General features: G+C 44.6%; 1 protein-coding gene across 2 annotated transcripts in view; it reads left to right on the top strand.

Moving 5' to 3' along the window:
- The window catches only part of LOC120913217 (protein mono-ADP-ribosyltransferase PARP14-like), a 77,511-nt gene that overhangs the window by 18,356 nt on the left and 45,725 nt on the right, over positions 1 to 13,430 (top strand). Inside the window, exons 1-2 of one of the 2 annotated variants that reach the window (XM_040323025.1) lie at positions 4,616 to 4,688; positions 6,166 to 6,278. In XM_040323025.1, the coding sequence (XP_040178959.1) occupies positions 6,276 to 6,278 (3 nt within the window). In that variant the 5' untranslated portion in view covers positions 4,616 to 4,688; positions 6,166 to 6,275. Of the gene's footprint in view, positions 1 to 4,615; positions 4,689 to 6,165; positions 6,279 to 13,430 lie in introns of those variants that run through there. The other variant, XM_040323016.1, reaches the window with a different exon arrangement.

Genomic DNA, 13,430 nt, shown 5'->3' with positions numbered 1-13,430 from the left:
TGTCAGTGATCGTCTGTCACGCCAGCCCACGCCCCTACAGTAAGAATCACTCACTAGGGCACACTTAACCCCTACAGCATCACCTAGTGGTTAACCCCTCATTTTCACAGTAATCAGTGCATTTTTTTAGCACCGATTACTGTAAAAATGACAATGGTCCCAAAAATGTGTCAAAAGTGTCCGATGTGTCCGCCATAATGTCGTAGTCGTGATAAAAATCGCTGATCGCCACCATTACTAGTAAAAAAAAAATTATTAATAAAAATGTCATAAAACTACCCCCTATTTTGTAAACGCTATAACTTTTGCGCAAACCGATCAATAAACGCTTATTGCAATTTTTTTTACCAACAACACGTATCGGCCTAAACTGAGGGAAAAAAAAAATATTTTTTGGGGATATTTATTATAGCAAAAAGTCGCTATATTTTTGTTTATAGCGCAAAAAATAAAAACCGCACAGGTGATCAAATACCACCAAAAGAAAGCTCTATTTGTGGGAAAAAAACGGACGCCAATTTTGTTTGGGAGCCAAGTCGCACGACCACGAAATTGTCAGTTAAAGCTACGCACTGCCAAATCGCAAAAAAAGTGGCCTGGTCCTTTAGCTACAAAATGGTCCAGGGCTGAAGTGGTTAAAGGGGTTGTAAACCCTCGTGTTTTTTCACCTTAATGCATCCTATGCATTAAGGTGAAAAAACTTCTGACAGTGATCAGCCCCCCGTTTTACTCACCTGAGCTTGTTCGTTCCCTCGCCAGAGACGCTACCTCTTTGCCTATTGTCTTGGGTCTTGACTGGATAGATTGATAGCAGCGCATATTGGCTCCCGCTACTGTCAATCAAATCCAATAACATGGGTGCCAGGGGGCAGGGCCCAGTCCTGCATTCTGTGTGAATGTACACAGAAGCAGGATTAGGGAGCACGCCCACATGGGTGTCCTATGTGGGCACTCAATGTGGGGAGGAGCTACCAGTGCCGCCGGGGGACCCCAGAAGTCCAGGATCGGGGCCACTCTGTGCAAAGCGAACTGCACAGTAGAAGTATGACATGTTTATTATTTTTTTTAAAAATCAAGGGTTTACAACCTCTTTTAACAACAACACAGCAACTGTATTAAAAAAAAAAAAAATCACATATCCCCATGTGCAGCCAATCTAGTCATTACTGGTCTCAGTATTATGTTAGAATATCATGCGCTGGTATCCTGTAGAACAGATGTAACAAGACAAGTGAGCTGCATAGGGTAGACGGGACTCAAACCTAAAGTACAAAAATCAATGATATTTAGCAGAGAACACAGATTAGAGACAACATAAACCTAGCAGCCTATAGAACACTAGTTAACATTGGTGCAAAGTACAGGCCACCTAACAGTCCAACTAACTAGAACTCAGGCAAGCAGGCGCAGGCAGGTTTACACGGAGCAGTGAATAAAACAGATCAGGAAAGAGACCAGAAAGGGGTACAGGTTCACAAGGAGCAGGTACAGGCAGCAGGATAGGATAAGGAGGTTTACACAGAGCAGGTGCAAGCCAGCAGCAAGATCGGGATCATGGGATCTCAGTACCAGAAAGCATAGGCAGTAAGGCACAAAGGCAAGGTACACATCGTTATCGTTATCATGACCAATGAACAATACAGAACGATATTGGGATCTTGGCAACACAAAACTGGCGATGTTCCATTCTCCACAGTGGTTCCTCTTTTATAATCAGCTTCTTACACAGGACTCATGGTTGCTAGGATGTTGGTGGCAGTTGGCTTCCTAGCAACCAATGACTCATCATGAGCACCATTCACTGCCAGCCAGGTGGGTTCCCTAGCCGACAGTTAAAACTAAAAAATGGTAAAGGATGCTGGTGATATCATTTTGTTTACTTTTAGCTCTCAGCCTGGGAATCTCCCAGGTAATAAATCTGAATAGCATAATGATCCATTGCTATGACACTGTCCAGGGAAAAGCCTACAGTGTGCTAGCTAATAAAGGGCAGAACATGCACTGAGGATGGAGTGTCCATGTTGGTGGGTGCGGCTTCCAGTGCTGCAGATTAATCCACTAGGAATCCTGCTTTTTCTCTACCTGTTGAGAGGGGAGGGAAAGAGGAATTTCAGCAGCACAGAAGAGTAAGCTCTTCTCAATCAACACTGTGCAACACATGTCCCCCCTTAAAGGATCAACACTACCTGAAAGCCTTGCTAAAAGAAATGCGTACATTTTTTAATGTTTAGTGTCCTTTTTTGTTTCTCCTGTGATGGATGGGCTGACACTGCAGGATACCAACACTTGGAACAAGGCTGTACCATAGTTGCCAACATTGCAAAAAATAAATCCGGGACACTTTTTTGCATGTAGGTGGAGAATTGCTATAATTAGGGGGCGTGACATTAGTTTAAATCAGAGTCCCCTCCACACTTGTGTCATCAGCGCCCCTCCACACTTGTGCCCCCCCCGCACATTCCTTTCCCCACTATCGCCTGCTATAGATCTGTGTGAATAGCTTACCGGCCAAGTTAGAAGCCCTGCGACTCCCACAACTCGACCAGAGTCCGTACCTGCACTAAGTCTGATGACTCTGCAGGCCGGATAAAAGCACATAGCGGGCCGGATGATCAATCGTACCTCGGGGACCCATGAACTTTGCAGACCCATGAATTAGGTGGCGGCAGCGGCGGGTAGAGGAAGATCGCATCCCATCCACATGTTCAGTGGATATCGGGGAGGGGCCGCCAAAAGAGAGAAGCCGATTGGCTGCCCCTCTCCTCTACACTGAACACAAGAGGACTATAGGAAACAACACAGTGGCGGTGGCCATTTTGGTGTAGCCGTTGCCGTTGTTTGGCAAAAACATTTTTGAATTTCCCAGGACAAAGTCTCGGGACAAAAACAATCCGGGACAAGGGTCCTAAATCCGTGAATGTCCCGGAAAAACCGGGACTGTTGACAACTATGCTGTACTGAACAGGTAGAGCAGATAGGACAGTTTTCTGTCCATTGCCGAGTTGTTTTCAGTTAATTTTATGCATAAGCAGTACCCCAGAAGACCTTTAGACAGTACTAAGATTTCAAAAAGGATGAAGGCCACTCTAAGTAACAGTGTGATGGAAAGTACAGTATGTTTACTATGAACAGCTTCTAGTTAATGTTGTTGCGGCATCAGACAACTAAAAAAAGGCCAGAAATCCAATCTGTAACCCAGGAAGGAGTTAAAGAGATTGTGCTGTCAAATATAGAGGTATTGGTAAAAGTCCCAGAGGGCACAAAGTGTGAGTAAAAAGGTAAAGGTTCTCAATTGGTAGGGGTGTGGATGTACAGTTTTGCCATGTCAAATGTCAGAATTTGTCTGCAGAGTTTCTGATAACTGAACAACTTTTTTTTTTATAGTTTTAGATAGAGAGGCGAGGTATAGGAACAATATAGGTTATTATTATTATTATTGTCTATGTGACTGTTAGGCCGGGTACTCACGACCAAACATGTATGGTGAAAGCGGTCCGTCGGACCGTTTTCACCATACATGTCTGCCAGAGGGCTTCTGTACGATGGTTGTACACACCATCGTACAGAAGTCCGCGCGTAAACAATACGCGGGGCGTGTCCGCGGTGTCGCCGCGTCGATGACGCGGTGTCGCCGCGACAATGACGCGGCGACGTGGGCGGCCCGCCTTTAAAATGCTTCCACGCATGCGTCGAAGTCATTCGACGCATGCGAGGGACGGCGGGCGCCTGGACATGTACGGTAGGTCTGTACTGACGACCGTACATGTCCGAGCGGGCAGAATTCCAGCGGACTGTTTTAAAACAAGTCCAGGAATATTTGTCTGCTGGGAAAAGGCCCGGCGGGCAAATGTTTGCTGGAATTCGGCCCGCTCGCGCCCACACACGAGCAAACATGTCTGCTGAAACTGGCCTGCGGGCCAGTTTCAGCAGACATGTTTGCTCGTGAGTATGGGGCCTTAGGGATATTCATCCTCTCTGTTTGTCTTAATGTCCTTTTTTTTACCAAAGTGAAAGGAAATCTGAAATGTTGAGTGGTTACCAGAACAGGAATTGGAGAGGGAGATTTTCTAATGGGGAAACTGGTTCTGGTGATCATAAAACTCTGTGGGCTGGATTCAGAAAGATCAGCGGATCTTTCTGCTGGCGTAACGTATCTCAGATTGGTAAGATGTTGAACGTATTAATAATGTATCATGAGATGTCGTTTGGTTTATGTGGTTTATATGTGTCACAGCCAGGGCTTTTTTTCAGGGGGAACTTGGGGGAACTCAGTTCCACCACCTTTGGCTCAGACCCTTTGGTGCCCGGTCACTACAATCACTTGTAAACACAGAAGATCGGTTTCTGTGTTTACAAGTGACAGCTCTGCACTCCCCTGAACTCTGCAGTCTGTATGTAGTGCAATCCTGGTATTTAATGCCCCTTTAAGACCCTTCTACTGTTTTTGAAATCTGAACGGGGTCGTGGTTGAGTTCCTGCACCTATTTTCTGAGAAAAAAAGCTCTGGTCACAGCAATTTACCAAAATGCATTATTGCACCAATAGGCTTGAACGTAACACAACAAAAATATTCAGCTGAAACATGCAAATGTATTTCTCTTTGTCTTATTTCTCTAGTTAATGAACAAGCTTGCAGTATGGACGGCAATTCTCGATTTACTTTTTATTACGGAGAACAACCACAACAGGTCAGTGCCATATTTATTACTGGTATTTATAAAACATTGACTATTTTCACTTTGCTTTATTGTACATTTACATCAGTCTTTGCCCATGCACACATACTGTACTAGGACCTATTTGGACAGGAGCCAATTGGCGCATTGGAGGAAAACTACCAAAGAACAGGGAGAACTTGCAAATTTTATGTTGGGATTTAAACCTGGGACCCTACAGTTGCCAAGCAATCGGGCACTGTGCTGCCATATGGCATTATTTGGAAATGTTTTCTCACAAAAGATAGTAGAAGCCCAAGTCATTAGCATTAGCAAATGGGCATAAATATTATTGTGATACGTATATCTGAAATGTGCCTCTGACTCGTCAGCTACCCCAATCCTCATATGCAGCAAGGTCTCTTTACACTTGCCTTGTTCTCTGAAGAGCAATCCATGTTCCATGCATGCAATTGTATTACATGGGGAATTTTTAGCATCAAGGGGATGTTTTAGCAACAAGGGGAATTTTTATCATCAATTGACAAGTATGTGTATTAACATGTTCCACATTTGTTGTTCCTGCGATTTGCAGCGGATGAGCAGCACTTCCCATTTGTGTCTCTTCCCTTTGGCCTGTCCACAGCCTCCCAGGTATTCCCAAGTTTCTTGCTTTGATCCTTGCGATGCTGAGCTCTGGGGAGTCCACATTATTGGCTGTTTGGACAATCTCCTCTTGAAGAAGTACTCCACCCAGCTTCTTGCAGTTAATGTCTGGCGGACAATACAGACACTTCAGATGGATCCTCAACCTCCAGAAGTCTGAGTCACTTGGGCCAAAAGGCATCTTTTAGCCTTGTTCACAATCCACATACCCAGAGTAGATAATTGGCAGACGGATTTCCTTGGATGCGGGGGAATGGTCTTTTCACTCTGAGGTGACATATGTCATCATTGAAGATGCCAGACATACTGTATGTCTGCTGGGATCCTGCTTCAACAAAAAGGGGGGCAGGTTCAGGGATCCAAAGGCCTTTACAGTGGATGCACTGGATACTTCATGGAATAAGTTCTGACTAATATCCCTTGCCTACAGATTCTCTCTTGGTTACATTACAGAATTGAGGTAAAGGGCATTCCAAAGATCTTGGCGGCACCAAATTTTCCGAGAAGCAATTGTTACTCCGAATTTCTGACCCCTGGAAGACTATCTGGGGCCCTTACCGACCAACCCAAACTACTGTCTCAAGGGCATGTCTTGCTTGGCTAGTGAAAGCCAAGTTCTGAGGGAAAAGGGTCTCTCAGACTTTGTTATTCCTACATAGCTTAAAGCTAGTAAATCAACCTTTGAAGGTCTATTAGAATGCTTACTTCTCATGGCGCAATTCAGTAACATCCTTGAGGATACTCTGTGGGATGTATCTTCTTCTATCTGAACTTCAAATTCTCTATATATCCTGCCTCTGGGCTTTCGCAACAGCTTTCCTTTGTCTCGTTTTACCATTTCTAGGTGGATTAGGCAGGTTTTCACCAAGACAAATCAAAGAGTGCTGAACGCTCCCAACGCACGGCACTGTCACCAACCAGCAAGAGTATCACTATCAAAAACATCTACACAATATGGTAAGCAATATGTAACTATGTGGGTAGGACACAGAGGAAATTAGTAATACAAAGTAACAAAATGGTCAAATTAATAAATGAATACAGTAAATGGATACCAACTAGATTGAGTAGCCCATATACTAGACACACACACATCTCACTAGCACCAACACTAAGATGGAATGCTGCTGCTGAAATGGAGAAGGGCGCTCCATCTGCATGTAAACAAAAAAGGGAGGGGAAGAGACAGCGCAAAACCACAGTGTTCCATTCTATTCTGCTGTTATGCTTCCTTGTTTTTTGTTGCCCTGTTCATTGTAGTTTTAAGTCCTTTTCCTCACTGCACCACACTATGGTTTGGCGCTCTCTCTTTCCCTCCCTTTTTAGGCTATCATCAAGGCTTAGCCCTTAAAGGATAGAAATTCTCCTTTCCTATTAAAGGATCACTCATCTCATTCAGTCAATACCTCTTGGGCTTTTCAGCAAGCGATGACTGTTTCTCGAAATTGCAAGGCTTCACTTTAATTTGGGAACCTGATTCTCTTGAATTTAGGTCTGTTGGCCTTGTTTGCTAAGATGCCCACCCCTTAGCTGAATTGCTTAGGGACGTCCCATGATCTTAATCCTGTGTCCTGTTTTTTCTTTATTGTACACCAAGGGACACAGAGCCTTAAATCATTACATAGTGGGTTGTATGGTTACCAGAGCTGATTGGATACTGGCACAACCAATGAAGACAAGTTACCCTCCATATAACCCCTCCCCTAAGCAAAGTACCTCAGTTTTTTCTCCAGTGTCTTAGGTGTTGGTTGCGACTAAGGCTGTGCTAGGCGAAGCTCTACTAAGAATCCCTCCGGGGGTCAATAGGGGCTGCGCTATCGGATCCATCCAAAACGCTTATTTTATACGCTTACATTTATGGTACTCATACCTCGAAGAAGAGCGAGGTTTGCCTGTAACGTCTCTCTTTGGAGGACTGGGCTCTAGGGTCCAGTACTTTCGCTATACAAACTAAAGCGCAAACGTTTTCTGGCAGTCTTTTACAAGGCCCAGGGAAGAGGTCTCCTTTATGTAGGAACCCAGACCCCTGAAGGTTGGCACAACATACCTGCCATGATGGGTGAAGGTTGGTACTGTCTGGTTTTCAGCAGTCCTGCGGCGTGGATCAGGTAAGTGGGAAAAAATCCCAAGAAAGATTGTCTTAAGGAGTTTCTACTTTATGAGGCACTGGAGGGAGTAAAGAGCTATTTTGCACTCACCATGCTCCAGAGAAGTCAGTGTCAGCTGCTCCACAGACCGCACGCTTCCTCTGATGCAGGCTCTGCATTCCTGATACACGATGCCTTCCTGGGCAAGGTAGGGTGGTCAGAAGGTCCTCTTGTCTCCCCTTGCTAGCACCGCCATTCCCCTACACGCGCGCATTTTTACAGACACAGCCGAAAGAAGGCAGGCACGATCACAGGAGTGGGCGCGTGCACGTGCACACCGATCTTCTACGCAGGGCGGAAGGCTTGAAAATGACCTCAGACACCAGGTGAAGTCTCTAAGAGCAGACACAGCAGCCAGGGGCACCTAAGCTTCACTGTGTGGTTGGATACAGGCACTCCTGGACACCTACTCAGCATCAAAGCTGTGTGATTAGTTGCATACTATATGTATATTGCTTTACTAACACGGTAGTGTATGCATTTGTTTGAACCTCTGCTTTTGGCTTAGGACTAATGTCTTCCTATAGGAGAAATACAGGGTCGGCAAAAAAGGCCAGTAAAGCATCCCCACCTGACTCAGGGGGTTCTGGCAATTCCCGCCTAGTACCATCCTCTCCTGCAAAACCTAAAGCACCTAAACAGGATGAGCCATTGCCGTTATCAGGCATAGAAGCCTCTCCTGTTGTACCAGCTCCTGCATATGTCACTGAAGACACTTTAGCAGTAGCTCTGATCAACTTGGAAGGGAGGATCGCTACTTTAATGGCAGCATCTTTGCAGAAGGACAAAAAGCGAAGTAGGTCCTCTTCTGTTGCCCTAGATCCTCCTTCAAAAAAATCTGATAATGAGGATGGGGATGATACTGCAGCACCTTCAGGAGATGAGGAGCAGTCAGATGGTTCAGGAATATCAGATGAACCTTTTTCTGTTTCCCAGGTTCTTAAATTGCAGGTGCAATGTTATTGCTAAAGCCTTCCGTTCCACTTTCAAGTTACCCTCGCCTGGATTAACTGAATCACCTGTCTCCTCCCTGGGTTCATTAAAATCCCCACAGGCTGCTTGTTCTTTTTCTGTTCATCCTTTATTGGAAACACAGTAGATGCGGCCATTTCTTGTGTGAATAGAAACCTGACCTGTCCTGTAGACAACGCTCAGGTGTTTAAAGATCCTTCTGAAATGAAATTGGAGTCTTTGCTTAAGTCTTCCTTTCTTATGGCCGGTGTTGTGACTCAACCTGCCGTAGCAGCATTTGGCATGTGTCAGGTCCTAAGCGAACAAGTGAAGTAGGGGCTTAAAGAGCTTCCCCCAGATCAAGTCAAACTATGGGAGAACCTACCTAAGGCCTTATGTTTTACTGTGGATGCCATGAGAGATTCTATCCAATAGGCATCCCGCCTCACGCTCCAGCTGGTGCATATGCAAAAGATTCTGTGGCTAAAGCATTGGTCAGCAGAAACTCCATGTAAAAACTATTGCCTTGCTTCCCCTTCTATGGGGAACGGCTCTTTGGGGATGATCTGGATAAATATATCCAAAAGATTTCAAGTAGTAAAACTACTCTGTTACCAGATAAGAAAAATAATAAGCGTCCCTGTTTTAAACGCTCACTCTCCCCGGTTCCCGAAACTTCTGCCTACAGACAGTGGCAACGGCATTCTCAGCCAGCCACCAGAGCTAAGACCCAGAGCCAAGTCCAGGGTCCCAAGAAGCCGTGGGGTCAGAGATCTAACAGAACCCCAAAGCTCCCTTATGAAGGGCTGCCCCCGCTCGGCCGAGTGGAGGGGAGGGCGGCTTCTGCAGTTTTCAGCAACTTGTCAGATGGAGATCCAGGACAAATGGGTAGTTTCCACAGTATCTCTAGGGTATAAGCTGGAATTTCGAGAAAAAACACCTTATCGATTTTTAAGTTCAACCATCTGCAAAGATCTATTAAAAAGAAAACCTTTTCCAAGCTTTGGATCACTTACTGTCCCAGGGGGTAATCATGAAAGTTCCCCTGAAAGAACAAGGTTCGTGGTTTTTCAAATCTTTTCGTGGTTCCAAAACCAAACGGAGACATCAGACCCATTCTGGATCTAAAAGCTCTGAATTAGTTTCTGAACATTCGCCATTTCCGAATGAAAACCATACGATCGGTGGTCTCCACCTTACAAGGCGGAGAATTCTTAGCGTCAATAGATATAAGAGATGCATACTTACACGTGCCTATCCATCCTGCTCACTAAAACTTCCTAAGAGTTGCAGTAGAACACCACCATTACCAGTTTGTAGCTCTGCCTTTTGGCTTGGCTACTGCACCCCGGGTGTTTACAAAAGTTCTGGCCCCACACAGGGCATAGCGGTGACAGTGTATCTAGACGATTTGCTTCTGGTAGAACAGTCAGTAACACAATTGAACCACAGTGTACCCAGTACGGTAAAGTACCTAGAACAATTGGGATGGATCCTAAACCTACAAAAATCCTCTCTACAACCCCTGAGAAGGGTGGAGTATTTGGGCATGATCATAGACACAGCCCAAAGCAGAGTGTTCCTTCCAGAGCCAAAGATCAAAGCCTTGAAGGATCTGGTCCGCATAGTCAAAGCAAAGAGAGGACCATCTATTCGCCTTTGCATGAGGTTGTTGGGGAAGATGGTGGCCTCCTTCGAGGCCGTCCCCTATGCCTAATTTCATTTGAGACTGCTGCAGAACAGTATTTTGGCTACCTGGAACAGGAAAATCCAGGCTCTAGATCTGCCAATGTACCCGTCCTTAAGGGTACGTCAAAGCCTCAGTTGGTGGTTGGACACCAAGAACTTAAAAAGAGGGAAAACCTTTCTCCCAATCACCTGGAAGGTGATATCCACGGATGCCAGCCTGTCTGGTTGGGGTGCAGTTCTGGAAGAGGACTAAGCCCAAGGAATTTGGTCTGAGTCGGAAAGGAGCTTGCCCATCAACATATTGGAAATTCGGGCAGTATATCTGGCCCCCAGGACCTGGACACACAGGTTGCAGGGTTACCCATTTCGGATCCAACCCGACAATGCTATGGCAGTAGCCTATATCAATTATCAGGGGAGTACCCGGAGTTGGGATGCTCAGAGAGAAGTGAACCGAATATTAATATGGGCAGAAAATCATCTTCCCTGTTTTCCTGCAATCTGCATTCCAGGAGTAGAGAATTGGCAAGCGGATTACCTGAGCAGCCAGCAACTGTTGCCAGGGGTGTGGTCTCTCCACTCAGATATTTTTCAGGCTGTCTGAAATGGGGGACCCCAAATGTAGACTTGCTGGCCTCCAGGGTCAACAGAAAACTGGACACCTTTGAGTCAAGGACAAGAGATCCTCTAGTCTTCAGAATGGATGCGATAATGATTCCCTGGGATCAGGTTTCATTGATCTATGCATTCCCTCCGGTTCCGCTCTTACAGAGACGGCTCTGCAAAATCAAGAAAGAGGGAATACCAGTAATCCTGGTGGCCCTGAATTGGCCCAGAAGGTCCTGGTACACCGAAATTTTAAAGATGGCAGTGGGCAAACCTTGGATTCTTCCACTCCGACATGACCTGCTATCACAGGGTCCAGTGTTCCATCCTTCCTTACGAAAGCTAAATTTGACGGCTTGACTGTTGAAACCTACATATTGAAGAAACGAGGACTCTCTGGTCCAGTTCTCTCCACTCTCATTAATGCTAGGAAGCCGGCTTGCAGGCTTATTTATTATAGGATCTGGAAGGCATACAGTGGGGATAGAAAGTTTGGGCACCCCAGGTAAAAATTTGTATTAATGTGCATAACGAAGCCAAGGAAAGATGGAAAAATCTCCAAAAGGCATCAAATTACAGATTAGACATTCTTATATGTCAAAAAAAGTTAGATTTTATTTCCATCATTTACACTTTCAAAATTACAGAAAACAAAAAAAATGGCGTCTGCAAAAGTTTGGGCACCCTGCAGAATTTATAGCATGCACTGCCCCCTTTTCAAAGCTGAGACCTGCCAGTGTCATGGATTGTTCGCAATCATCGTCTGGGAAGACCAGGTGATGTCAATCTCAAAGGTTTTAAATGCCCAGACCCATCTGACCTTGCCCCAACAATCAGCACTATGGGTTCTTCTAAGCAGTTGTCTAGAAAACTGAAACTGAAAATAGTTGAGGCTCACAAAGCTGGAGAAGGCTATAAGAAGATAGTAAATCGTTTTCAGATGTCAATATCCACTGTTCGGAATGTAATTAAGAAATTGCAGTCATCAGGAACAGTGGAAGTTAAAGCAAGATCTGGAAGACCAAGAAAAATATCAGACAGAACAGCTCGCAGGATTGTGAGAAAAGCAATTCAAAACCCATGTTTGACTGCACGATCCCTCCAAAAAGATCTGGCAGACACTGGAGTTGTGGTACACTATTCCACTATAAAGAGATACTTGTACAAATATGGTCTTCATGGAAGAGTCATCAGAAGAAAACCTCTTCTACGTCCTCACCACAAAAATCAGCGTTTGAACTTTGCAAATGAACATATAGACAAGCCTGATGCATTTTGGAAACAAGTTCTGTGGACCGATGAGGTTAAAATAGAACTTTTTGGCCGGAATGAGAAAAGGTACGTTTGAAGAAAGGGCACAGAATTTTATGAAAAGAACCTCTGTCCAACTGTTAAGCATGGGGGTGGATCAATCATGCTTTGGGGTTGTATTGCAGCCAGTTGCACAGGGAACATTTCACGAGTAGAAGGAAAAATTGATTCAATATAATTTCAGCAAATTTTGGATGGTAACTTGATGCCATCTGTGAAAAAGCTGAAGTTAAATAGAGGATGGCTTCTACAAATGGATAATGATCCTAAACACACCTCAAAATCCACGGGGGATTACATCAAGAGGCGTAAACTGAAGGTTTTGCCATTGCCTTTACAATCTCCTGACCTCAACATAATAGATTAAATCTATGGATAGACCTTAAAAGAGCAGTGCGTGACAGACAGCCCAGGATTCTCAAAGACTTTTGTAAGGAAGAATGGGCGTTTACAAGCTGTTATATTTGCCAAAAGGGGCAGTACAAGATATTAACTCTGCAGGGTGCCCAAACTTTTGCAGACACCATTTTTTTGTTTTCTGTAATTTTGAAAGTGTAAATGATGGAAATAAAATCTAACTTTTTTTTGACATATTATAAGAATGTCTAATCTGTAATTTGATGCCTTTTGGAGATGTTTCCATCTTTCCTTGGCTTCATTATGCACATTAATACAAATTTTTACCTGGGGTGCCCAAACTTTCGATCCCCATTGTATGTGGCTTGGTGTGAATCCAGACGGTGGAATCCGCAAAAATATGTCATTAGTAGGATTCTGGCCTTTTGTCAATTAGGCGTGGATATGAAATTAGCCTTGAGTACCATTAAGGGTCAGATCTTGACTCTGTCGGTTATCTTTCAGAGACCGCTGGCAAATCCACCAGTCAAACCTCCCTTGTGGCCATGGGATTTAAATCTAGTGTTGTCGGTCTTGCAGAAGCAGCCCCTTGAACCCATTCGCCATATTCCGTTAATCCTTTTGAGCAGGAAGTTGGCTTTTTTGGTTGCTATCTCCTCTGTTAGGAGAGTGTCTGAATTAGCACCTCTTTCTTGTAAAGAGCCTTATTTGTTTGTCACAAAGACAAAATTGTGTTGCGTCCCCATCCTACTTTCCTTCCGAAAGTTGTGTCAGCGTTTCATTTGAATCAAGATAGTTTTACCTTCCTTTTTCCTGAGTCGCAGTCAGCGGGGGAAAAATTATTGCACTCTCTAGATGTAATGAGAGCAGTAAAAGTTTATCTGCAAGCAACTGCGCAGATACGTAAAACAGATGTTTTGTTTATTCTGCCAGAAGGTCCCAAAAAGGGCCAGGCGGCATCGAAATCTACCATTTCTCGGTGGATTCGGCAAGTGATAATTCAAGCTTGAGGTTTAAAAAACAAGATTCCTCCTTTTCCTGTTAAAGC

The sequence above is a fragment of the Rana temporaria genome, chromosome 1, assembly GCF_905171775.1.
Source record: "Rana temporaria chromosome 1, aRanTem1.1, whole genome shotgun sequence".
In the NCBI taxonomy this organism is placed as follows: domain Eukaryota; kingdom Metazoa; phylum Chordata; class Amphibia; order Anura; family Ranidae; genus Rana; species Rana temporaria.
The sequence above is the reverse complement of the archived record's forward strand: the minus strand, read 5'-3'. Positions and strand labels throughout refer to the sequence as shown.